Here is a 26820-nt window from a genome sequence, read left to right on the forward strand (position 1 = left end):
TACAGTCATCAATGTATTGGAAAAAAAGGTGAGGGAGGGGACCTGAGTAGGACTGGAACAAAGAGTGTTCCACATATCCCACGAAAAGGCAGGCATAGCTAGGGCCCATGCGGGTACCCATAGCAACACCTTTGATTTGGAGGAAATGAGTGGAGTTAAAGAAGAAGTTGTTCAATGTGAGAACAAGTTCAGCCAGGCAGAGGCGGGTGGTGGTGGATGGGGACTGGTCGGGGCTCTTTTCAAGGAAGAAGCTTAGCGCCCTCAGGCCATCCTGGTGGGGGATGGAGGTGTAGAGGGATTGTACGTCCATGGTGAAAAGGAAGTGGTTGGGGCCAGGAAACTGGAAACTGTTAAAGTGGCGGAGGGCGTCCGAAGAGTCGCGGATGTAGATGGGAGGAGACTGGACAAGGAGAGAAAAGATAGAGTCGAGATAGGAAGAGATAAGTTCCGTGGGGCAAGAACAGGCTGAAACGATGGGTCTACCAGGGCAGTCCTACTTGTGGATCTTGGGAAGGAGGTAGAAGTGGGCTGTGCGGGGTTGGGGAACTGTGAGGTTGGTGGCCACAGGGGGAAGATCTCCAGAGGAGATGAGGTCAGTGACAGTCTTGGAAATGGTAGTTTGATGTTCGGTAGTGGGGTCATGGTCCAGGTGGAGGTAGGAGGAGGTGTCGGAGAGCTGCTCACGATGCGGTCTCCTCTACATTGGGGAGACCAAATGCAGATTGGGTGACCGCTTTGCGGAACACCTCCGTTCAGTCTGTAAGGGTGACCCCGAGCTTTCGGTCGCCTGTCATTTTAATTCACTGCTCCATTCCCACTTGGACTTCACCGTCCTTGGCCTCTTACATTATTCCACGGAAGCTCAACGTAAACTCGAGGAACAGCACCTCATCTTCCGATTAGGCACTTTGCAGCCTTCCAGACTCAATATTGAGTTCAACAATTTCAGATCATAACCTCAGCCCCTATTACATTTTTACTTATATTTTTTTCCCACCCCTTTGTTTTGGGTTTTCCCTCCCCCTCTTTCCCTTTTTTTTCTCTCTCCCACATGGCAGCTGTCTCTCATCCTGCCAGTACACTTCACACCTAATCTGAGCTTTCTTTTGTCTCCACTTGTCCTATTACCACCTCGTCTGGTTTTGAATACCTCTTAATGTCTCTTTACTTCTTTTGTTCTCTCCCAGCCCTGCCTTCGATCTATTTCATTTCCTTTCCAGTTTTGAAAAAGGGTTTCAACCCGAAACGTCAACTCTAATTTCTCTCCACGGATGTTGCCTGGCCTGCTGAGTTTTTCCAGCATTTTCTGTTGTTACTAATCACTGTAAGTTTTGTTAGCCGAGGGCTCCAATAGAAATTTTCAGTAATAAGTAGCAAAGCCTATTTGAAATTTAAGGTATTAAGATTTGGTAATAGTACCCGAATGCAAAGCGTATTAACCTCAGTAAGATGCAATTGTACAAGGTAGAAATGCGAAGTTCAAATCTCAGTCGCGCCAATGCTCCTTAATCTATCAGAAACGTGGGTGCACAGGTCTACACTACTGTACTGGTCTTGGTAGACATGTTCTGTATTCAATTCTAGGATTTGAAGTAACATAAAGCTCTCTGATAGAAGTAATGGGCGGGATGAGTGAGAGATTCCCTGTGTGGTAGCTTGTATAAAATCGAGTGTTGGATTTCGCTCCTCTGGTGTTGAGGGAGTTATCTCTCTCCGCCCCATATACAACTTGATTATTAATAATTTGTAATGCTGTAAGTTTGTGTCTAAATTCTAGGTACTTTGGCTTTCTAGTTGAAGAGGTAATTATTGTCAGTAACATATCGGACTATCAATTCGAAATGTAATCTATTAATTATTTTGTAACAGTAAACGCAGTATTATTTTCAATAACAGGGATCTCCAGTAAAAGTGCAGGGCTGATATCAGTTATACATTGTAGTGTGTATTTCAGTGTCGTTCGGCCAAAAGGGTCTTCAGATCGGGCGGCCTGTAAAGCCTCCTGGAATCATTATCATTTTTAATCCTTATTTTGTAACTATTCCTCGCTATTTTTGAATCAACCGCATCTAAAAATATTTACTAGAGAGGTTAAGGGATATTCTGAGAATCTCATTTTTGGGTTAACGGCGACATAGGTGCACATTTGACATTAAACCTCGGAGGAATGTTTTTTTCCCCAATAGCTTTGCAGTCAAAATGAATGTTGCTAAATCTGGCAGGGTTAATTGTAGTGAGGTGGTGGGGTATAGATCAGAGATGTGTTTAGAGATCTGGCCCCAGGTTCTCCATCACAGCGGAAGAGGCAGAAAACAAACTCTGATCCGAAGAGCTGTGCGTTTGTTGGGGATTAAATCTCAACTAATACGTTCTGTACAATCCAGCCTTCAGCAGAGCGCATTAGCGCTTCAATCTGTAACGGTTCACTGATCTGGTCTGCTGAGGTCATCTCTGAGACAGTCAATGGGCTGAATCCGAACTCTTGCGCTGTCCACGGTGCTGATCTCAGTGGCGACCACTGTCCAGGTTTCAGGCGGCTGAGGTCATGCAGAGATAACAGCGGTCACTTGTATGTCAACCACCGGTTGTAACTGAATGAATCTCCTTGCCCAGCAGAGCAGAAACCAAGTTAACTTTGCAAGCCAAGGGAGACTTCTTAACGCCAAGTTCCCCAAAGGGGAAGCTAGGTAAGTACATGAGTGAGAAAGGAATAGAAGGGTATGTTGATAGGGTGAGATGAAGTAGGGTGGGAAGAGGCTCGTTTGGAGCATTAACACCAGTATAGACCGGTTGGGCCGAATGGCCTTTTTCTGTGCTGTAAATTCCGCATAATTCTATGTTACCTGTTGTATGAAGATGTTGTATATTTTCAACATGCTGGCGAGAAAGATGAGATTCTCAGAATATCCCTTAACCTCTCTAGTAAATATTTTTAGATGCGGTTGATTCAAAAATAGCGAGGAATAGTTACAAAATAAGGATTATAAAAACGTTAATGATTCCAGGAGGCTTTACAGGCCGCCCGATCTGAAGACACTTTTGGCCGAACTGCACTGAAATACACACTACAATGTATAACTGATATCAGCCCTGCACTTTTACTGGAGATCCCTGTTTTGAAAATAATACTGCGTTTACTGTTACACGCCCTGTTAACCTGCTTTTTTCCCTTCTTCTATCAGGCTCCTGTGATGCTGGAACCTGGTGCTCTTTGTCAGTTCTCCCCCCCCTTCTTGTTTCAATTTCTACCTGCATTCTCTTTGCTAGTCACATGGTGTTTCTTCAAATGTCCCTTGGTGTCAGCCAGTGGCTCAGTTGGTAGCACCCTTTGCCTCTGAGTCAAAAAGTCGTGGGTTCTAAATCCCACTCCAGACACTTGAGTGCAAAAATCTAGGCTGAGAGTCCAGTGTAGTACTGAGGGAGTGCTGCACTGTCAGAAGTGCCATCTAGAAGTTGCAACTGAAGCCCCATCTGCTCTCTCAAGTGGATGTAAAAGATCCCATGGCACTACTTCGAAGAAGAGCAGGGGTGTTACCCTTGGTATCCTTACCAATATATTTACCTCAATCAACATCACTAAAGCAGATTATCTGGTCATTATCACATTGCTGTTTGTGGGAGCTTGCTGTGCACAAATTGGCTGCCGTGTTTCCTACATTACAACAGTGACTACACTTCAAAAAGTACTTCATTGGCTGTAAATCGCTTTGGGAGGTCCAGTGGTGGTGAAAGACGCTATTCTTCCTATTGCCCCGTGTCAATACAATTTCAGCCATTTACCATCTCTAGTTTTCCAGTTAAGCACATTCAACGTCATTCTGCTTCCTCTCTCTCGTGTGTGTGTCGTCCCCCCGCCCCAATATCCTTCCCTTTGCTCGGTTCCTTTTGAAATGCTGACCGTCAGTAATGTTTCTAGCTCTGACCTTATCGGTTCTCTCCACAGACACTGACTGACTTGCTGGGTGTTTTTTCACCATGTTTCTGTTTTTGTTTTACGCATTTGCTGTTGCACAGTACATACCTCCATCCACACTATGATGTAAAATAGTCATTAGTAATTATAGTAACATCTCTCCTACATGTAGAAAGACCCACGGTGTTCAATTTTATGTCAAATATTCTTATATTAACAAGAGAGTATGTGGTTTAATTAGTTACAGTCATAATCCAAGTAAAATCATTGACGAAAGACGATATATTTTCAGCTCTGTAAATGAGTGATGCGATCCACCTAACCATATGTACGGGGGAATCAGTTTATGAATGATCTCCAACTTAGATTTCCATGATCAGAACACGACGGCAATTAGGACCCAGGGTGTTGCTCCTGCCGTCCAGGATGGCTGAAAGCCTGGGGAAATTGATGAAGTGCAATTCTCTCTCTCTCTCTCTCTCTCTCTGAGACTGGAGGATTCTCAAAGAGGCAAACTGTACAGCCCGGCCGCGCCAACGCCACCAGTCCTGGCATTGCCACCCCCGTGGGATGATGCTCTTGGATCCATTTGTTTTCGCGTGCTCTGATCTGCCTCCTTAGCCACATGGGGCTCGGAAAAGTTGGGGTCCAGTCTCGGGCGGAGCAATAATTTAGTGATTGCATCGCAAGGACTGAGAGTTTGGAGTCGCTGCCCTTGAAGAGGTGACATGCAGCTGCTACTAGCCCAAATTATGTGTGTTCTCTCTCTGCCTGGCAGCACAGGTAAGTGTCTGTGTCTCTGCTATTAAGTATCCAGACTGGAATCTGCATTTTGAAAACAAATTAGATGGGGGGAAAAAACATAGAATTGTATAATACGACTTTAAATCCTTACACGCGCTCGCAGTTAAGAGTTAAAAGACGAGCTGATTGAATTAGACTTGGATGGATGGCATATCGAGGAGTATGTGAGACAGTCTTGCCTTGCGTCTGAGCGGGGACCAGCTAGAAAAGATGGAGAATTCTGTCAAAGGTTGTTTGGGAAATATTTACCTGACCCCAGACTCTCAATGGCTTCACTCAAACAAACTGACTGACTTTACTCGCGTATCTACTTCTGTGTCCTGTTTACCCCCAACCTTTTCACTGCCGGGGAGGGCTGAGATTGATAGTTACAACAACAACAACAACGTGTACTTATATAGCGCCTTTAACGTAGTAAAATGTCCCAAGGCCCTTTACAGGAGTATTTTAAGACAAAAAAATAACACCGAGCCACATAAGCAGAAATTAGGGCAGGTGACCAAAAGCGTGGTCAAAGAGGTAGGTTTTAAGGAGCGTCTTAATGGAGGAGAGAGAGGTAGAGAGGAGGAGAGGTTCAGGGACGGAATTCCAGAGCTTAGGGCCTTAGCAACAGAAGGCACGGCCACCAATGGTTGAGCGATTATAATCAGGGATGCTCAAGAGGGCAGAATTAGAGGAGCGCAGATATCTCGGGGGGTTGTGGGGCTGAAGGAGATTACAGAGATAGGGAGGGGCGAGGCCATGGAGGGATTCGAAAACAAGGACGAGAATTTTGAAATCAAGGCATTGCTTAACCGGGAGCCAATGTAGGTCAGCGAGTACAGGGGTGATGGGTGAACAGGACTTCGCACGAGTTAGAACATGGGCAGCCGAGTTTTGGATGACCTCCAGTTTACGTAGGGTGGAATGTGGGAGGCCAGTCAGGAGGGCATTGGAATAGTCAAGTTTAGAGCTAACAATGGCATGGATGAGTGTTTCAGCAGCAGATGAGCTGAGGCAAGGGCGGAGACGGGTGATGTTACGGAGGTGGAAATAGGTGGTCAGAATTTGGAGTTGATGTCAGATGAAATTGCCCCTGGACAACGCCAGATTCCTGAGGTGGGCGAGGGTAAAAGATATCCTAAAGTGACATATTATTAATAGGGAACTCTTTACTTTGTTCCAGATGATGGGAAAGCAGTACATAGGTTATTGGAAAGGGTGAATGCAAACCAGATTTTATTTTTTTTTTTAAAAATTGGATTATAAAACCAAACTAGGCAAGGTATCAAGGACTGTGGAGAAAATTGTATCAACTGACTCCTTGCTCCACCATCTGGATGATTCTTAATCTGATGACGTATGAGGTATGTACACTAAGAAGAACGATTTGTTTCATATGTTTGCATTCAGAGTTATCCCATAAAAGAACGCTGTAGTATATGGCACACAGGCTAGAAGGATAGTGCCAAAGCATTATGGAATGATCCAGTACACTTAAACTGCTCAATTAATGAGCAGTAATTGATGGAATGGAATTCCTTTGTTTCAGGTTGTCAGCAGTAACTGAAATAAATAACAGCACATAGTGTCCAATTTGATTCCTGCTCTGTATCACAAGACTGATTTTTTTTTCAGTTTTGACATATATTGAAGTGTCCTGACTTGAAGGCGATGATCTGTACTTAACTTCAATGCATCCACTCTGTGTTACTCAAATTAGATGGTATTTAAACAGAACTGAGATAATAAATTAACTAGCACTGCATAGTAAATAAATGCAATGTTTATTTAAGAGTAGATGGAATCCATTTTATATGTAGATCTGATATAAACAAATATTGGAAGATTCATGGTATATTCAACTCAGTTAATTTCACAATTTGTTAATTTAATTTGTTAATACTATCAGAACCAAACAAGATACTTTTTTATTTACCAGTCTTCACTTAATGCTTGTAACAAATTTCTATCATAGTTATTGTATAGTTGCACAGTAATTTGACAAGTGCGCAGATGTGCAGGTCTATGTGAAATATACTTAATATGAAAAGTTGACCAAATTAAAAAAAAAATATTTCCTGCTTTCCTTTTTCTCTTTGAATTCTCCCCACTTATGTGAATTCTTTAGCTTGTAGCCTTGTTCCTAAACCTCTACCAATGCTACATAGGATTGACTGCACAGGAACTGGCCATTTGGCCCAACTGGTCCATGCCAATGTTTTTGTGCTCCACACGAGCCTCCTCCCCACCCCTCTTCATCTCACCCTATTAGAATATCCTTCTATTCCTTTCTACCTCATGTACTTATCTGGCTTCCACTTAAATGCATCTCTGCTATTCGCCTCAACTACTCCCCATGGTTGTGAGTTTTTCTGATGCAGACATTGTAATATAATAATGGTAATGTATGCTGCTTGATTTGAAATCAGGAAATGTAATGTAATCTTCTCTGCTGTAATCTAATATGAGGTTTTTATTGCGCACGCCAGACAAGAAACTTAAATAAAGTTAGTATTTTACTAATGGAACCCTAAAATCATTAGTAAAATGACAAATTCTAATCCACCAGCTAACTCTTTGAATGTTTCAGGTCTTTACTAGTTAGGAAGCACTGGCTTTGCAATAGACAGCCAGCAGTTGCTCCAGCTTTGTAAACTTTGAGGTTTCTGTTCTATAATTGTCAGTAAAACTGAGAATTTCTAGAGAAATGGACTGTGCCTTTCTGAGGAAGGACTTCAATGATAATTGCTATGTAACTGTAAGGTTGGTTCGTTAGCTCATCAGAAAGATTAATTGATATCAAGGGTAAAAGTAAATGCTTTATGTAGATTGCAATTATGCAAATCATAGGACGTCACAAGATTTCTATTTCCTCTTGACATCGCATAAACAGTAATCCTCATTACCATATCTAGATCTGTGTCTAGGGATGGCACAAGCTCGGTGCCAGATTACGTTTAAACTTTGCAGCTCTGAAAGCTGATGATACTGTAAACTGACCTTCATCATCTATTAAGATAGCTCTGGGCAGATGTCACTTCAAGAACACTAGATGGTAATAAAAGCCACTTCACTTGCTGACCAAATAGTTCTGATGCTGACTACAGTGTCTATGATACTAAATGCTATCATTTCAACACACATCTGCATCCCGAGAGTAACTGTTTAGCCATTACCATAAAATTGTAGGTAGTGTTTATTTTATTAGATAAAAACATTTTCACATCAGAAAGCAAAATATCATCACTCTAGGGATAAGAAGAAACTGCTTCCAGTGTCAAAAGGGTCGGTAACCAAAGGGCACAGATTTAAGGTAATTGGCAAAAGATCCAGAGGTGACATGAAGAAAAAATAAAATTCATGCAGTGAGCTGTTATGATGTGGAATGCACTGCCTGAAAGAGTGGTGGAAGCAGATTCAAGAATGGCCTGGAATTTGCGGTGGTTAATGATGGCAAACTGTCAGCATTCGCCGTCACTACCCCTCTGAAACTGACAGTGACTTCAGGATTTAGTCCAAGCTCATCGAAACGCAGAAATCCTGAAGCTGCGGTCAGTCATTCACTGCTCCGACACTGGCAGCGCTCCAACCCCCCCGCCCCCCACCAACTATGGTGTAATCAGTGAAACTGACGTAAACTTGGGCTTTTCCGCAGTAATATCGCTGTTAAATACCCCGTTAAATGTTAAACCTTGTTGGAATAGGTGTAACTCAGGTTTTAACAGCGTATTGACTGCTAAGCAAATGTTATGGCCCTGAAAAACTATTTTTTATATTTGTGAAGTGTTGAACTTTTCCATTATGATAAAAATTACAATTTTTAATAAACTTTATTTTTTTTAAAATTTGTTTATGATAGTTCAGCTTTTACCTTAGCCCCATGTGAAAGTCCCAATCTTTATTTTGCTCTCTGTAACATTTTTAAAAAGTGGGGATTTTCATTTCCTGGTTTGCTGTCTGTGAGAATTCTTCAGTGTGATTGGTTGCTTAGACAGCTTGTTGCCATCACTGCAATTCTTCGCTGGGAATCCCCATTACACAGCCCTACAATGAATTGCACATCGAGAAAGGCAAACTTTGCGCTGCAGAGATTGCGAGATCTCGATGGGCAGCTTTCTTCAGGGCGAGCGGCCAGCGCCTTTGCTTCGCTGCTGACCGCAAATTACTGGCCAATATCTTTCAAAACGGAATTGGATAAGTACTTGAAGAGGAAAAAATTGCAGGACTATGAGAAAGCAGTAGGGGAGTGGGATTAACTGGATCACTCTTTCAAGCAGCCAGCACAGGCACAATGGGCCAAATGGCCTCCTGTGATGTATCATTCTATGATTCTGTGATCATTTCTACTAAACTTAGATGCATCTCATCGATGATTATTGACTTATTAATAGGTGATTGTCAAAACCAGTTTATATTGTGTTAATGCAATATATGTTTTAGATAATGAAATCTGGATAATTACTGAATAAAGTAGCACTAATTGTGATACAGTCATTAATACTTTAACATGGACATGCATCAAAAGTAAACAGCACCTTTGCTATTGATGTCCAGCATAATAACTGCCACTGGCCAAAAAAATTAACTTCACTAACTCAATAATATATATTATTTAAAAGAAGAAATACATTGAATGACTTTAACCTGCCCGAGAGTTCAATTGGTGATCACAGATTGCTGCCACTTTTCATGGATAATTTATGATGTCATCGGAGATTATTGCCTCTAGTCACTTAATCGGCTAACTTCAAAATATTAGCCAAAGAATTTATCCCTGATGATGCTGCTGCTTTAAATTCGCATTGTGATTCCTGTATTTCACTCTCTTGTCCGTCAGATTATTGTGTCTGCATTCATGACATCAACCTGTCACAGTCTATGATCATTGTCACTTCAACTTTGCTTCTGTCATGAGCATTATTTTATTGAAACTACGGAAAATTTATAAAAAAGTGTAGGCAGCAACAAGTGAATATAAATCTGCAATGTAATCTCTGGATCAGATGGTATTTATTAATAATACAATATTTAATTCTAACATGGTACCCAATTTTGCAAAAGGTGATAGAACAGACCCAGGCCAATTATATTTCTATTAGTCTTGCATCAAAATCAGGTAAAATTATCAAATTGACCATCATGAGTAAACGATGATTACCTCTGTTAATATTCTAGCAGATAACAGTTAACATAGCTTCAGAAGGGGGAAATCCTGGCTGATGAATCCTATTGACACCTCAAGTAGACTGTGGAGAGCCTTACAATGTGATGTACTTAGGCTTCCAAAAGTCCTTTGACAAAGTTCAAGCCGTATCATGCCTATTTCTCCATGGCCAAATCCTCCTATTACTGCGGGAATACTGTGAAGGAGAAGGATAATCCCAGTCTCCTCATCTTTATAATAAACTGTCTCACTGACCCCTTTCCTTTAATAGCCTCATTTTAATGTAAGTGGGCAGAATGTACAGACTTTATCATCTCAGAGGCTGAGATTATCTGTACAACTGCTTCCGTCATCACCACTTCTCTCCCTCCATCCCCAATTCTCACTCCCACCTCACTCCATGTTTAATTACTTAGCAGTTTCACCATCATCTGCCCCCCCCCACCCAATCCCACCATCACCAGGCTCATTTCCTCCTGCCCTCTTGGTTCCCCCTCCTGATCTAACTCCTGAAAATACAATTTCCTTTCCTGGCCTCAAAGTTCACCAACATCCTAAATGTTTTTCTTCGTTCAGGCACCATCCTCCTCCAATTCAAAAATGCCACCATTACAACCCTTCATAAAATGTTCACCCAACCCCCTCTCCCAGGTTCATACTCATTTCTCCCAATATAGTTTTTACCTTGTCCATAGTACTGGTACTCCATTAATCAAAATCATCAGTCAATCATTTGTGACTGTGACAGTGGTATGGCAAACTTCCTGGTCTTCCTTGACCTCTGCATGGCATTTAACATGATTGGCCATTTGGCCACCTCCTCCCCCACCACTTCTCCTCATTGGTCCATTTTCATGGCTGGATCCACATCTGCCCGTCCTAATGCAGGCCAATGATCTTTAGTAATGGCTGCTTTTCCTGTCGCTGCACAGTCACCTCTGGAGTACCCTAACATTTCATTATTGGCTGTCTTCTTTTCCTCATTTACATGCTGGATAATCATTTTCATTATCCATAGTCATGGGATCAGTGCGCCAATGACACCCAGCTTTCCCTCTCGCCCACTAACAACTTCATGACCACTTCTATGTTGTCAGAGTACAAGTCTGACATCAACTTGCAAATTAGCCAAAACTGCTTCCAAGTGAACGTTGAGAAGACGAGAGCCATCTTACTCAACTCCTGCTAAAAATTCCATACCCTCGCCACAAAACCTATCCCCCTCCCAGCTGCTTGCCTAACTGAACCAGACAATGCAGAACTTTGCTATTTTATTCAACTCTGAGCTGAGAATCAAACCTCATATCCTATCCATGTTCAAAACCATGTACATCCATCTCTGCAATACCACCTACCTCCACCCCTACCTCATCCCCACTGCCACCAAAACCCTTATCATGCTTTGCTACCTCTAGATTTGAATTCTCCAACATCCTCATTGCCATCCTCCTGACTTCCTTTCTGACAAACTTCAGCTTGTCCAAAACTCTGTTGCCTACATCCAGCCCTGCCCCAAGACATCCTCGCCTATGACCTCCAACCTTGCTAACATCCATTGGCTCCATGTCCCCCAATGTGTCAAATTTAAAATCTTATCAGCCTCAACTGGAGTACTGTGTCCAATTCTGGGCACCGCACTTTAGGAAGGATGTGAAGACCTTAGATTTACAAGAATGGTTCCAGGGATGAGGGACTTCAGTTACATGGATAGATTGGAGAAACTGGGGTTGTTCTCCTTAGAACAGAGAAGGTTGAGAGGAGATTTGATAGAGGTGTTCAAAATCATGAGGGGTCTGGACAGAGTAGATAGAGAGAAACTGTTCCCATTGGCAGAAGGGTCGAGAACCAGACAACACAGATTTAAGGTGATTGGCAGAAGAACCAAAGGCGACATGAGGAAAAACATTTTTACACAGCGAGTGGTTAGGATCTGGAATTCACTGCCTGAAAGGGTGGTGGAGGCAGATTCAGTTGTGGCTTTCAAAAGAGAATTGGATAAGTACCTGAAGGAAAAAAAATTTCAGGGCTATGGAGAAAGGGCGGGGGAGTGGGATGAGCTGAAGTGCTCTTGCAGAGAGCCGGCATGGGCTCGACGGGCCGAATGGCCTCCTTCTGTTCTGTAACCATTCTATGATTCTATGATTTAACAAATCTTTATATGGCCTCATCCAACCCTACCTCAGCACCTTCCTCCAGACCTATATCTGAACCTATGCCTTTTGGTCTCTGACTTTACTCACCTGTCTGTCCCTTCCTCCCATCACTATCCATGACAGAGCTCTTTCAACTGTCTCAACTACTCTCTGGAATTCTCTCCCTAAACCCATCTGCCTTGCTGGTTCTCTCCCCTACTGTAAACGCTTCCTCAAAATCTATCTTTTGGACCATGCATTCTGTTGTCTCTCCTAAATGTCCCACCACTGTTCAGGGTCTGTTTCTCCTCTGTAAAGCATGTTGAGACATTTCTATGAATAGAAATGCAAGTTATTGTAAAACGAGTGGGAATTTAAGGAGAAACTTCCGAATGAATAAGAAATTTGCTGGGAGCAGCAGGTACTGGATCGGGAAATTTTATCACTCAGAGGAAAAGTAATGAATAAAATGTCCCAAAGGATCAGTTTTGGCCCCCACTACTGTTTCCAATTTAAATTAATAACTTGGATTTAGAAGCATATTGGCCTTATTTCACAGATAAAGCCAAACTGAGGGAGGGGAAGTGATGCCAAATCTGAAGAGGTATCTAAGGACTTACAAAATGAGTTAGATAAAAAATTTTAAGTGGCTGATGCAAATCAAAATGGTTAAATGTAAGACATTATACAGTATATTGGAAGAAAAAAATAGGGAACATGCATAATTCATGATTCAACAAGCTGAGATGACATTCCAGTGTAGTATTATCATCCTTCAAAACAAATGTTGAACTGGTGACTGTCTACCTTTTCTGGGAGTTCACGTAGACATTAAAGATCTGACAGCAATATTTGAAGATGTGCTTGGAGTCCTCCCAGTGTCCAAGCCAACAGTCCTCCCTCTACCCACATCACCAAAAGCAGATTAACTGGTCGTTCAGCTCATTGCCATTTGTGGGATCTTGCCATGCCAAAATAGATGTGGTTCTTGGTTACACGATAATAGTCACTGCATTTCAAAATGTAATTAATTGTATGTGAAGCATTTTAAGGCGTTTTTTAGGAATCAGATTTTCCCCCGGATACTTTAGACACTAAAGAGACTCCAAGGTATCTGTAGTGTATGTGCCTTTAAGAGCCCCATGTGTACTGTAATGCCGGTAATGGCCACTCGGGCTACATGCCCAACGCATTACCGGCACCTGGCTACCGACCATAGAACATATATATCAGAAACGCTGCCTACGGAGGGCACGGTCCATCATCAAAGACCCTACCCACCCCAGCCACAGTCTGTTCGCCCTCCTACCATCTGGAAGATGCTACAGATGCATTCGCACCCGTACGACCAGATTTAGGAACAGCTTCTTTCCCAGGGCTGTCATCCTACTGAACTCCACAAATAAACACTAAAGCCTGCACATCTGCCGATGCACTTTATTATGGTCATATTTATGCTAATATATATGTGCAAATGTATGTTGAAATGTTTAAGTGTCCTAATCCAAATTGTACACTCTCGGGAGCCGCAAGCCTACATTTCGTTGTACTGCACTTGTGCACTAACAATGACAATAAAAGTTGATTTGATTTGATTTTGATTTGATTTGATAAGCCTGTATATTGTGTTGTATCCATTAGATCCCCTCCAGACTTTGTTTAGTAAACACCTATCAAACCAACTCCTGTCTTCAGTGTCTCTATCAACACACAGACACAACAGTGGCGACAAAGTGGAAACGGACTTACCTGCAATTCGGCAGCACCTCAAGGACATTGATTCCTCTGGCGTCCAGCAGAATCAAGAAAGTGAAAGAAGCTGTGGTTTCACCAGCTGGCCAAGCTGGTGGCAGGTACTGCGCTGGTCCTTCCTGGGCGTCAGGCTGGGGCTCCAGCGGCTGGCTCTACAGCTGGGCCAAGCAGCGAAGGCAGAGGCAAGCAGTGACAGACGGGGAGGGAGCACTCGGGAGACGGCCGGCGCTGCAAGCAGGTCAGCGTCCAGACCTAAAGAAAAAGTCCGGCGGGAACGAGTCTCCAACTGTAAATAAATAAATAAATTAAAAGAATGGAAACCGCGGGAAACAGCGTTGTCATCGGCAGCAGCGGCGGGAAAGCGCGGGAAGTGCCATATCTTTTCTGCAGAAAAGAAAGAAAAGCGCGGGAAGCGCCATATCTTTTCTAAGATGCCTAAGTCTGGCAATATTGATGCTTTTGATAACGAGATAAAGGATTGGACCACATATGTGGAAAGAGTGGAGGTATATTGCACCACAAATGGAATAGAAGATGAAAAAAAAGCTTCAGTACTGCTAAATCTAATGGGCGCAAAGACATACGGGCTGTTACGAAATTTAATCACTCCAGCCAAACCAAAGGACAAGAATTTTAAAGAAATTGTTGATACCCTATAGGAGCACTTAAACCCAACACCGCTGCTGATAGCGGAACGATTCAAATTCTTCAAAATAAATCAACATAAGAATGAAAGTAACGCTGATTACCTCACCGAATTAAGAAAGCTATCAAAACACTGCCAATTCGGGGCAGGACTAGCAGATTATCTTCGAGACAAATTCGTCTGCGGTCTCTTAAGTGAAGGTACACAGAAAAGGCTGCTTTCTGAAAAAGATTTAACACTGGACAAGGCTTTCAGTATGGCTGTATCATACGAAGCAGCCACAAGAGGAGCGGCAGAGATACAACAAAAGACACAGGACTTCGGCACCCATGAAATGACACATGGTTTCGAAATATGTTATCGCTGCGGCAGATCCACCCATGACTAGAGGGACTGCTGGTTCAAGGACAAAGCATGCAGGCAATGCGGAAAGATTGGACACATTGCACGGGTATGCCGATCTGGACAAAATAAATCCACAGACAGGAAAAAAAAATCAATAAAGAAAAGTACAGAAAGGTACAAATGATGACGGACAGTAGCTTCGAAGGCCAGAAGAGCGGTAGCGACTCCGAAAACAAGAGACTAAGCTGTCTCAAATTACATATAGTAATTGCCAAAGATGATTACCAGACCATTTGGGTTACCCTCACGATAGCAGGGTCCCCAGTTAAAATGGAGCTAGATACCGGATCAGCTCTGACCGTCATAAATCGATGGGATTACGAACGGCTATTTCCGCATATACCTTTAAAAGACACATCCATTATCTTGAAAACATATACGGGGCAGAAAGTATACCCCAAAGGAAAAATAAGGGTGCCTGTTGTATACAACGGCAACGAAATACAAAAGTTGTATTTATACATTTTACAAGATGATGGCCCACCGCTGCTGGGACGTGAATGGATCAGGAAAATACGTTTAGACTGGCACTCCATTCAGGCACTGACAGTGACCAGTAAGAAAAAAAACGATGATGACGACATACCTGAACGATTAAAAGACATCTTGGCCAACGCCAAAGAAGTGTTTCAAGAGAAACTAGGAACCTTGAAAGGCATCACCGCCTCAATAAAAGTGGAAGACGCAGCAATTCCCAAATTTTTTAAAGCAAGACCGGTGCCATACGCAATTCGTCCAGCAGTCGAGGCAGAGCTGGAGAATTTGGAAAATGCAGGCGTATTATCCAAAATAGATTGGAGCGAGTGGGCAATATCCATCGTTCCAGTCATGAAGAAAGCATTGAATAATGATAAATCTGAAGAACAGAGAAAAATTCGCATCTGTGGAGACTTCAAGGTGACAGTAAACCCGGTCCTTCACACGGGACAGTATCCTCTTCCGAGGATAGAAGATATTTTCGCCTCAAGATCTGGAGGGAAACATTTCACCAAAATTGACTTGGCACAGGCATATCTACAGATGGAGGTTGAAGAGGCCTCTAAAAAATATCTCACGATAAATACACACAAAGGTCTGTACCAGTACAATCGACTGGTTTTCGGAGTAGCATCCGCTTCAGCTATCTGGCAAAGAGCTATGGAGCAAGTCCTCCAAGGGATTCCGGGGACTCAATGCTACCTAGACGACATCCTTGTAACAGGAGAAAACGACAACGAGCACCTTGCCAATTTGGAGCAGGTGCTCACTAGGCTGAGAGAACGGGGCCTACGAGCAAATCGCCCCAAGTGCGAATTTTTCCAAAATCAAATATCATATTGTGGCCACATAATCAATAAGGAAGGGTTGCATAAGTCACCTGAAAAAATTGAAGCGGTCATAAAAGCCCCAGCACCTGAAAATGTTTCACAATTAAGGTCGTTCCTGGGATTAATAAATTACTATCATAAATTTTTACCGAACTTATCAACTCTTCTACACCCTCTTAATAAACTGCTACAAACAGGAGTAATTTGGAAATGGAGCGAAGACTGTAAACGTGCCTTCCATAAAAGCAAAGACTTAATCACGTCCAAAGAAGTTTTGGCTCATTACAACCCATCACTGCCAATCAGACTGGCATGCGATGCATCCCCTTACGGCATAGGAGCAGTATTATCGCATAAATTCCCTGATGGCTCGGAACGGCCGATAGCTTTTGCGTCACGCTCATTGAACTCAGCTGAGCGTAACTATGCCCAAATCGACAGGGAAGCACTCAGCCTGGTATGGGGAGTGAAGAAATTCAATCATTACCTACACGGACAAAAATTTACCTTGTTGACTGACCATCAACCCCTCATCTCCATATTCAACCCTCAAAAGGATGTTCCCATTATGACAGCGCAAAGGATACAGAGGTGGTCCCTTTTTCTAGGGGCACACCAATACAACATAGAATACAAAGGATCAAAACAGCATGGGAATGCTGACGGATTATCGCGCCTACCGTTGCCAATGGTAGAAGAGGCACCTACAGTAGACCCAGTGGAGATGTTCCACTCAACCATAGTGGAATGTCTACCAGTAACAAATTCTGCCATTGAAAAGGAAACGAGAAATGACCCGACTCTCTCACGAGTCTATGATTTAACAGTGAAGGGATGGCCAGCACATGGCGAACCACTGTTGCCAGCATTCTCGCAAAGAAGAGAACAGCTGTCAGTATGCCGAGGAACCTTGATGTGTGGATCCAGAGTGGTGATTCCACCCAAACTGCAGGATAAAGTGCTAAAGGAGCTTCATGAGGGGCATCTGGGTGGAGTGAAAATGAAGAACCCAGCCAGAGCGTTTGTATGGTGGCCAGGTATCGATGGAGACATCGAAGAAATGAACAAGAGCTGCCTAGGATGCCAGAAGGTCCAAAACGCTCCACCCCAAGCCCCTCTACATCCATGGGAGTGGCCCTCATCTCCCTGGCAAAGGGTACACATCGACTCTGCTGGTCCATTTATGGACTCAATGTTCTTAATCGCGGTTGATGCACACTCCAAGTGGCCGGAGGTAATAAAGATGTCCTCCACCACCACGGAAAAAACCATCACAGTATTAAGGACCATATTTGCCAGGAATGGGCTGCCGGAACAGATCTGTTCTGATAATGGACCGCAATTTGTGTCTGAAGAATTCAGGAAGTTCTTAAAAAACAATGGGGTTAAGCACTACATGTCCGCCCCATACCATCGCGCCACAATGGATTGGCTGAAAGTTTTGTCCAGACCTTCAAGAAGGCCATAAAGGCCATGGGTAATGAAGACATAAAACTTCAGCACAAGGTGGATAACTTCTTGTTCGCATACGGGAATGCAACACATATGGTTACAAACCAAACTCCCACCATGATGTTCTTCAATAGAAGCCTAAGTTGCCGGCTGGATTTGATCAAGCCAAACATCAGAAGGGACATGGAGAACCGGCAATTTCAAGGCATGAATGAAAGGCCAACTAGAACCTTCCAGATAGGTCAACAAGTTTTGGCCCGGGACTACCGTACCGAGAAATGGCAGCCTGGAACTATTTGCACACGACTAGGACCGCTGATGTATACCGTGGACATTGGAGAAAGCATAATAAGGCGCCATGCTGACCAAATCATAGAGTCATCCGAAAAGGGACAACCTACACCACAACTCTATACGCCTAATGATGAAGTAGAGATACCCATACCTACCTCCGATCCGGTGATACTGGAACCCGATGAACCTGACACTGACATTCAAGCCGAATCAGCCTTGCCAAAAGAACCTACTACACCACCAGAAACTACTACACCACCGAGGCGTTATCCGGACCGAGTCAGGAAGCCTCCAGAGAGACTGACTTATAATTAATTAACTGCAGCAATGTGTATATTATATTTCTTGTAACATATAATTAATAATTACTTAAAATATTATGTACTGGTTAGCTAAAAGGGGAGGAATTGTAGTGTATGTGCCTTTAAGAGCCCCATGTGTACTGTAATGCTGGTAATGGCCACTCGGGCTATATAAGCCTGTATATTGTGTTGTATCCGTTAGTTCCCCTCCAGACTTTGTTTAGTAAACACCTATCAAACCAACTCCTGTCTTCAGTGTCTCTATCAACACACAAACACAACAGTATCCAAGATGTGGTCTTAAGCTGAAACGCCGGTTTAGCCTGCATTTAGAGCAAGATGCCATCTTGGTAAAGGAGTTGATGCGTGCGCTAGGAACAGCCACCTGGAGGATCGTTAAGGGGTTGATTGCCACTTAACTTGCCTGCTAGCGCTCATTAACGAGGCTGCACAGCATTTTGGTGGCGAGCGCTTGACCTAATGCCCTCTCCCTTCGGCGACCAGCTGATTGGGAGTAAACTAGTCTTTGCAGAGGATTTTGAGCACTACTTAAAGGTATATCTCCTTTTACTGTTCACTTGTTGCTGGAGGCTGAAGAGGACTTCTGAAACACATTGGGAGACTTTCTGGGACACTTTGTCAAGACTTCACCAACACTCTATCAATATTTATTCTGGAAATTCTCTGAAAGCTTCACCTAAAGAGTGTGAGTGCTGTGCTACTCTACCTTATTGGACACCTTTTAGGATTCACCCGGAGAAAGGGAGTGCTTGGTCATGGGCATCTTGCTAGGGGTCCCCCTTTGTCTGGTCGAGGAATGGGAGGAGGACAGGAGGCCAGGCAGAGCAGCACCAGCTGCTGCAGGAGAGAGGGACAGGAGGGCGAGGTGAACTCCTTCCCTCCTGCGAGTACAGGACATCCCTCCTCCTCTGGACCTCTTCCACCAGGATCCCAGTGCCAAGTTTGAGAACCTGTGCACCATCTCCCTCGGTCCCTGAGCCATCCTGCAACGTGCCATTGTGCCAGCCAGAGCACTCCACATCTTCAGTGGAAGTGAGCGCGAGGAGCCCACATACACCCCTCCACGAAAATTGCGTCCAATCAGCGCTTGAGTCCTAAACCTGTAAGTGTCTGCTTTAGCTCCTCCAGGCAAGTTCAAATTATGGTAATCAGCAAATAGGACCAAAATTGCGTGAGAAACCAGACTTTCAAACAGGCCTGTCTTATTAGTACTGCACTCATTTAGCAACTGTTTTCACCCTTTTCCCAAAATAACCCCTTAAATAAATGTAAGTTCTTATTTTTTACGAATAGTGATGAAATAGCTAAGGATAAAGTTGAAAGAGTTGTTGGGGTGGGGGGCTCCATTATTACAATTCAACCAATTTCTATTTCTGTAGGAGGTACTAGCTGCGTTTCTTCAGTATTTTTCAACTCCCAAGGATCACTGCATGGACACAGAGAGTAGCAGGGAACTCGCCATTGCTACTAACATGCTCTACTGAGTGACTGGCGGTCATTTTGACTTTGGGTGATAGTGTAAAACAGGCAATATTAATTCATTCAAGTTATAAAAAATAGAATCAAAACTGCACACTTTAGCAGGGAAAGGTAATTTCTGAATGATTTGTTTATTATTAGCATATATTGCTAAGAGCATATTACTGAGTACATGAATTGTGTATTTTTCGGATTAATAATTACACAAAGATATGCCCAGGAGCACAGGATATGAAGTGCTAAACGTACAGGAAAATCTAAAAGAAAGACTTGCATTCGTATAGCAACTTTCACAACCACTAGATGTCCCAAAGTGCTTTACAGTCAATGAAGTACTTTTTTGAAGTGTAGTCACTATTGTAATGTCGGAAACATGGCAGCCAATTTGCGCACAGCAAGCTCCCACAAATAGCAATGTGATAATGACCAGATAATCTGTTTTAGTGATGTTGATTGAGGGATACCTATTGGCCAGAAATAGTGCCATGGGATCTTTTATGCCCACCTGAGAGGGCAGACGGGGCCTCGGTTTAATGTCTCATCTGAAAGACAGCACCTCTGACAGTGCAGCACTCCCTCAGTACTGCACTGGAGTGTCAGCCTAGATTAGTATGCTCAAGTCTCTGGAGTGGGACTTGAAACCACACCTTTCTGACTCAGAGGTGAAGGTGCTATCAGCTGAGCCACGGCTGAGCTAGGGTTCTGCTGTGTGTTATATCTATCAGGAAAGGATGTACAGGCTGGGTCTCTTTTCTCTTGAAAAGAGAAGGCTGAGGGGTGACCTAATACAGGTCTTTAAAATTATGAAAGGTTTTGATAGAGTGGATACAGAGAAAGTGTTTCCACTTGTGGGGAAGAGCAAAACTAGAGGCCATCATTATAAGATAGTCACCAAGAAATCAAATGGGGAATTCAGAAGAAACTTCTTTACCCAGAGAGTGGTGAGAATGTGGAACTTGCTACCACAGGGAGTGGTTGAGGCGAATAGTATAGATGCATTTAAGGGGAGGCTAGGTAAGCATATGAGGGAGAAGGGAATAGAGGGTTATGCTGATAGAGTTAGATGAGGAAAGACAGGAGGAGGCTCGAGTGGAGCATAAACGCCGGCATGGAATGGTTGGGCCGAATGGCCTGTTTCTGTGCTGTATATTCTTTGTAATTCTATGGCCTAGAAATTCACTATAGCCCCGTTTGGGGCGCCAGCCTCGCCAGGGCGCTAAAAGTAGCGCCCGGAAGCAGTCGCGGCTGCCTGCCAGAAATTCAGTTGGAGCGCCCCAGAGGGAAGCGCGGCGCTACTGGAGGCGCCGCGCATCCCTCTTGGGGCGCTGCAATTGAATATCGCTGCACAACATGCCGCAGCGCCAGACTGCAGGCCTTCCTCCCCTTCTTAAAGGGGAGAGGCCTTGTACAGCGCGATCTGGGGCCCAGCTGGGCCCACGAGGATCACGAGTGCCGGCAAAAGAGCCCGACACCGAGGAGAAGTGCCGGGCTCTTGGAACGCAGTCGGCACTCCGTGGGGCGGGGTTGGGGGGGGGGTGCTCAGGAGGCCGGGGACGGCAGCGCGGAGAGGTGCTGGCATGCGGCCAGCAACAAAAATGGCCGCCCCACACCTCTCCTTTAATTAGCGCCTCTACCGCCGCAGGTAGGCCCCCCTGAACTGGTCGCACATAGTGTCCGGCGTTAAAGCAGGGAGCGCATCTAAATATCGCGATCGGGGTGTCAGCAGGGCACTGCGCACACCGATGATGTCATCGGTAGCGGCGCAGCGCTAACGGCTAGCGCCGCCATTAGCGTCCCGCTGAATTTAGCAGGTGTGGCCAGTGGCTTCCGACCCACTTAGCGCCCTCTTAAGGCGCTAACGGGTGGCACAGCACACTGAATTTCTAGGCCTATGTGTTTTAGTACAGCGATCATAATGTATTTATGTCATGCATGCTCAGATATCTTCAGCAGTATGGAAATATTTTTCAATTATTTATCAATCAGCAGATGCTTAAAAATAAAATAACTACTTAAAGAAAGTGGAATTCGGAACTTGGATAACAGACCCCTTTAGCCCTCATTACCTAAAGGCTACTAACTCTTGAGGTGTACTACCATCAGTGGAATACCTGCTAGGTTTCTTTACACTCAGGAGTTTCTGGTCTCCCAATGTAAAACCTCTGACAACATTGCACCTTTAGAAGACTGTGCTAGCATTGCTTGTACTATATAGAGTTCAGTTTAAACCAACAAAGAGTTAATTCTGTCTGATTCTCAATCAACGGCTGGTTCAGATTAATTGATACCATCTAATGATGCAGATTGAGTACATTTCCACTGATTTGGAACTGTTCAATCAATGTGATCAAGTCATTATTTGGCCCAAGTGTTAAAAAGCCATTTATATCATCAGCCCATGAGACCATGTCACCTGTGAAACACTCAATCCCTCATCGCCAGCTCTCCCAAATCATGTGTGAGGCTTATTGATGTAAAAATAGAAAACCAGGCAGAACTGTGCTGTCACAACTCAAACAGCTAGAGAGAGATCAATGAATGTGGCACAGATTAAAAGCAGAGGCTGAGATTTTCCAATTCTGTACTCGCCAGTCCATAATTTTCTACTATTCGCTTTAATGGGCGGAAACTTGTGGGCTGCTGAACACAGGATTATGGTGTGCCAAAGTTGAAATGCACTAGTGCCAGAACACATTAAGGCATTTTTCACTTTGTTTCATCTATTCTGTTCCCCTAATTTTATCTCCTCCTTTTCTGAAGGTGTTGATTGGGTTAATTAAAGTGGGGTGGGAGGAGGCTTGTGTGGAGCATAAATTGCAAGTGACTCGCCATGGAGCAGTGATCATTTGGGCCGAATGGTCGATCTCTGTGCTGTAAATTCTTTGTAATTTGGTGACTTTTTACTGGGTTATGGTCCCACAGATATTGGGTGCTTTCTGGTACCTCATTCTAGTGGCCATTTTGTTTTACCTCTGAGCCTGTTGCAGGTTATTCAACCAAAAGCATCATCGAAGGAGATTTAAATTATGTCCTCACTTGATGCAGTTTCCAGCCTTTCTGGCCTGTGTGGCTCATCTACTCACCAAATAAATTCAACAAATTATTAATGAACCTTTCCATTTATTTTTTTTCACTTTCTTCCTCTCTGTGGAGCTCTTTCTCCCCTTTGCAATGTAAACATTATTTGATTACTTTATTTTCTCTTTCTTTCTTTGTATCGCTTGACGCAAGGCCAATAAGCCATAAGGCTTGGATCAGCTCACTAACATAGACCTACGCATATTGTCGCCAATATCATGATGTCATAACAGCTGGCTATTTCCACTGCTGTTTAATTATTAAGCATAAATCAGTAATGTTGTTTGAGTCCTCAAAAAACTGAGGGACTTCAGTTACGTAGAGAGACAAGAGAAGCTGGGATTTTTCTCCTTAGAGCAGAGACGATTAAAGGGAGATTTAATAGGGGTGTTCAAAATTATGAAGGGTTTTGTTAGAATAAATAAGGAGAAACTGTTTCCACTGGCAGGAGGGTCGGTAACCAGAGGACACAGATTTAAGATTTTTAGCAAAAAAACAGAGGGAAAGATGAGGACAATTTTTTTACGCAGCAAGTTGTTATGATCTGGAATGCACTGCCTGAAAGGGTGGTGGAAGCAGATTCAATCGTGTCATTCAGAAGGGAATTGGATATATACTTGAAAAGGAAAATTTTGCAGGGCTATGGGGAAATAGTGGGGCAGTGGGACTAATTGGATAGCTCTTTCAAAGAGCCGGCACAGACATGATGGGCTGAATGGCCTTCTGTGCTGTATCACTCTCATGAGAAATAACTACAATTTTGATTTAATCCTGTCATATCAAAGTTTGGTCTTATTTCAGTTATGTAAGGGTTAATTTTACCAAAGCAAAATACTGCGGCTGCTGGAAGTCGGAAATAAAAATAATTTTACCAAATCTCTCTGCCAGCAAGGAGCCTTGATGGCTGGGAGTAAAATTTATTTATTTAATGTATTTTTATTCGTTTATGGGATGTGGGCAAGGCCAGCATTTATTGCCCATCCCTAATTGCCCTTGAGAAGGCGGTGGTGAGCCGTCTTCTTGAACTGCTGCAGTCCGTGTGGTGAAGGTACTCCCACAGTGCTGTTAGGGAGGGAGCTCCTGGATTTTGACCCAGTGACGATGAAGGATCAGTGATATACTTCTAAGTCAGGATAGTGTGTGACTTGGAGAGGAACTTGGAGGTGGTGGTGTTCCCATGCGCCTGCTGCCCTTGTCCTTCTACGTGGAAGAGGTCGCGGGTTAATAAAATTACCTACATGGTATTCCTAAGCGTTGTCCTAATTTTAAGTCTAGTATTTTGTTCCCAACCATTAGTCATATTTGAGATTGAATTTTAAGGGAAAAAATGAGTCAAAAATGTACTTTTGCTTTCTAGGTTTTGGTTTTAGTCTTCACAGGCATCTTTTAAATTTTAAGAATAAATTTGAGAAATTTTCATAACTTCTCACATAAGTTGCAAGGCAAAAAGAAATGATGAAATATAATACATTGGCATTTGCGTGATATTAAAGGCTAGAAGTTATAGCAGTAATAGTAGAAAAACAATTAACGCAAACCTCTGTCTTCTACTTCAATATAGAACTTGGGGGTGAAGTTCGGCTTGGACGGTAGTGCAAAACAGGCAATAGCGAATCTGCAGCTCCTCTCACACGCTGCCAAATTTTCATTTTAATTGATTGGAACCAGGAATGTGTTATGGAAATTAGTTGTGCTCCGAGAACGATAGCCAAAAGGCCGCAAGGCCCTAAGATCATCCTTGGGGGGTGGGGAGTAAGGAGAGGGTTGAAGCTGGTTACATTGCACACTATTGCCCCAACAATAGGCTCAATGCTATTCTTTGGGCACCGCTATGCTTGGGCGTTATTGCAGGATCTGCCCTGTCCCACCCTATCCCCAGAATCCCCGGGGTCAGTGTAAAGGGGACCGAAACCCAGCAAAAGTGGCGTCTGCCCCCTTTTTCCTGAACTTTGCACCTGGGAAATGAACGTTTCCATGGGGCAAAAGTCAAAAAGGTTGGCTGATTTTCTTTTGCAGAGTGCCTCATTTCTGCAGTGAGGTTGTTTCAACCTTTTTTTTACTTTGCCATATGATCATCGTGACTGATTTCTTTCTCTTAACATGCACCGTTCCAGCCGCCAGAACAATTAAGTTACTTGCCGAGATGGAGGACTCCCTGCTAAAAAACTTGTTTCGAGGATACCAGAAATGGGTGAGACCAGTTAGAAACCGCAACGATACAATAAAAGTAAAGTTTGGACTTGAAATCTCCCAGCTAGTGGATGTGGTAAGTAAGTCTATGAGTTGGTACTTTCAGAAAATTATGCATTCTCATTTTAACTGACACTTGAAGATATAAAAAAAAATGACTTCTGTACTGTCCTCCCTACATGTATGTGTCTGTACGCAGTTAGACAGCCAGCCAAACTCCTTTCAATAACGACATGGGAGTCAGGATGTAGCGTCCAAGCTCCGGTGTTTAATAATGCCACACTTACATGAGGTCAATGAAACAATACAAATCAGTTGCATTGGGTTGGAGTAAAACTGAGAAAGAAAAAAGAAAGAAATGCACCTTGTTACATACATGAGATATAACTAACATCTAAACATGAATATGTAATGAAACCATTCAACTCACAGGCAATGCTTTCAAAGGTGTAACAATGTAAGATTACAGCGGATTAACTTGCAGCACGCTCCATGCTGATATGACCTCTTTGTTTGCTATCACTATACTACTTCCTGTTGAGTGACCCTACTGGCCATTTCCATTTACTGCCACCTACTGGCGGCAACAAACCGAAACTCCTGCAATTATAAGGCAGAGCACTCCCCGCCTGGCGTCTATTAGATGCCACTACTTATAAAACATACAGAACTGTGGAATCAATAACACTCAGTCCTCCTTAGGTAAGAGGAGTACGACCTCTGAGATGGGTCTGAAGAACTTTTTGCCCGTCCCTTGAACAGTGGCCTTCACCTCTAGTTCTGGGCTGACGAGCTTGAATGATTCTTGTGCCGTATAGTCAGCTTGGTCAGGTTTGTGTAAGAAAGCTGGCCCGGTAAACCACATTGTACTGGAGAGCTGGGAGGCAGGCACTGACCTGGTGGCGAGGTCAGCTGGATTCAGCTCTGTGGGCACATAGTGCCACTGGTCGGGGCATGTTGATTGTCTTATTCGCTGAACTCTGTTGTGTACATATATGAAGAACCTCTTTGACTCATTGGAGATGTAACCGAGCACAACTTTGCTGTCACAGTAGAATTTCACTGCATCAAGCTTGAAATCTATTTCATCCAGGATGAGATCTGCCATCTCCACTGCTAATAATGCAGCGCATAACTCCAGGCGTGGTATGGTGGGCTCTGGCCGGGGTGTCAACTTCGTCTTTCCCAGAACAAATCCCACGTTGCTTTGGCCCTCATCATCAAGGGATCTCAGGTAGGCTACCGCGCCAATAGCTTTCTCGGATGCAGCTGAGAATACACACAACTCGGTGCATTTGGATTTGGAGAGTGTGTCTGGTGAGTAGGTGCGTGGGATATGAAGATTTTTTAGATTTTTGAGAGACTTTCTCCATGTCTCCCATTCTGTTAACCTGCCTTCGGGGAGTGGAGAGTCCCAGTCGCTCATGTCTGTGCAGAGTTCTCGTAGTAGGGCTCTTCCCTGAATGGTCACGGGCGCCACCATGCCGAGAGGGTCAAAGAGCGAGTTGACCGTTGACAGCACTCCACGGCGTGTAAATGGCTTGTCACCTACAGACACTGCAAAGGTGAAGGTGTCAGATTCAATTTCCCAACGTAAACCAAGGCTTAGCTGGGCTGGCATGGTTTCGTCACTGAGGTCTAAGTCTTTAATGCCCTTGGCGAGATCCTCAGCTGGAAAGGCCTTCATCACTGCTACACTGTTTGAGGCAATTTTGTGCAGCCTCAGGTTGGACTGTGCTAACGAAGCTTGATTTCGCTTCAGCAGGTTGATGGCTTCTGCTTCTGAAGGTAAGGATATGAGGCCGTTATCAACATAAAAATGTCTCTCCACAAATTGTCTTGTGTCTCTTTCATGCTCGTGTTCTCCCTCTTTGGCTGCACTTCTGAGCCCATAGATGG

At 43.7% G+C, this 26820-nt stretch overlaps 1 protein-coding gene across 3 annotated transcripts in view; it reads left to right on the forward strand.

Moving 5' to 3' along the window:
* The first annotated feature begins 2423 nt into the window (after positions 1–2423).
* Positions 2424–26820, forward strand: part of LOC147124818 (neuronal acetylcholine receptor subunit beta-3-like) — a 96629-nt gene continuing 72232 nt past the window's right edge. Inside the window, exons 1-2 of one of the 3 annotated variants that reach the window (XM_085993564.1) lie at positions 2424–2687; positions 24846–24997. In XM_085993564.1, coding sequence (XP_085849690.1) covers positions 24875–24997 — 123 coding nt within the window. In that variant the 5' untranslated portion in view covers positions 2424–2687; positions 24846–24874. Of the gene's footprint in view, positions 2688–4395; positions 4697–5492; positions 6064–24845; positions 24998–26820 lie in introns of those variants that run through there. The other 2 variants (XM_085993553.1, XM_085993570.1) reach the window with 2 other exon arrangements.

This window comes from Somniosus microcephalus, chromosome 1 (assembly GCF_052327205.1).
Source record: "Somniosus microcephalus isolate GS21.2 chromosome 1, FLI_Smic_1.0, whole genome shotgun sequence".
Lineage (NCBI taxonomy): Eukaryota > Metazoa > Chordata > Chondrichthyes > Squaliformes > Somniosidae > Somniosus > Somniosus microcephalus.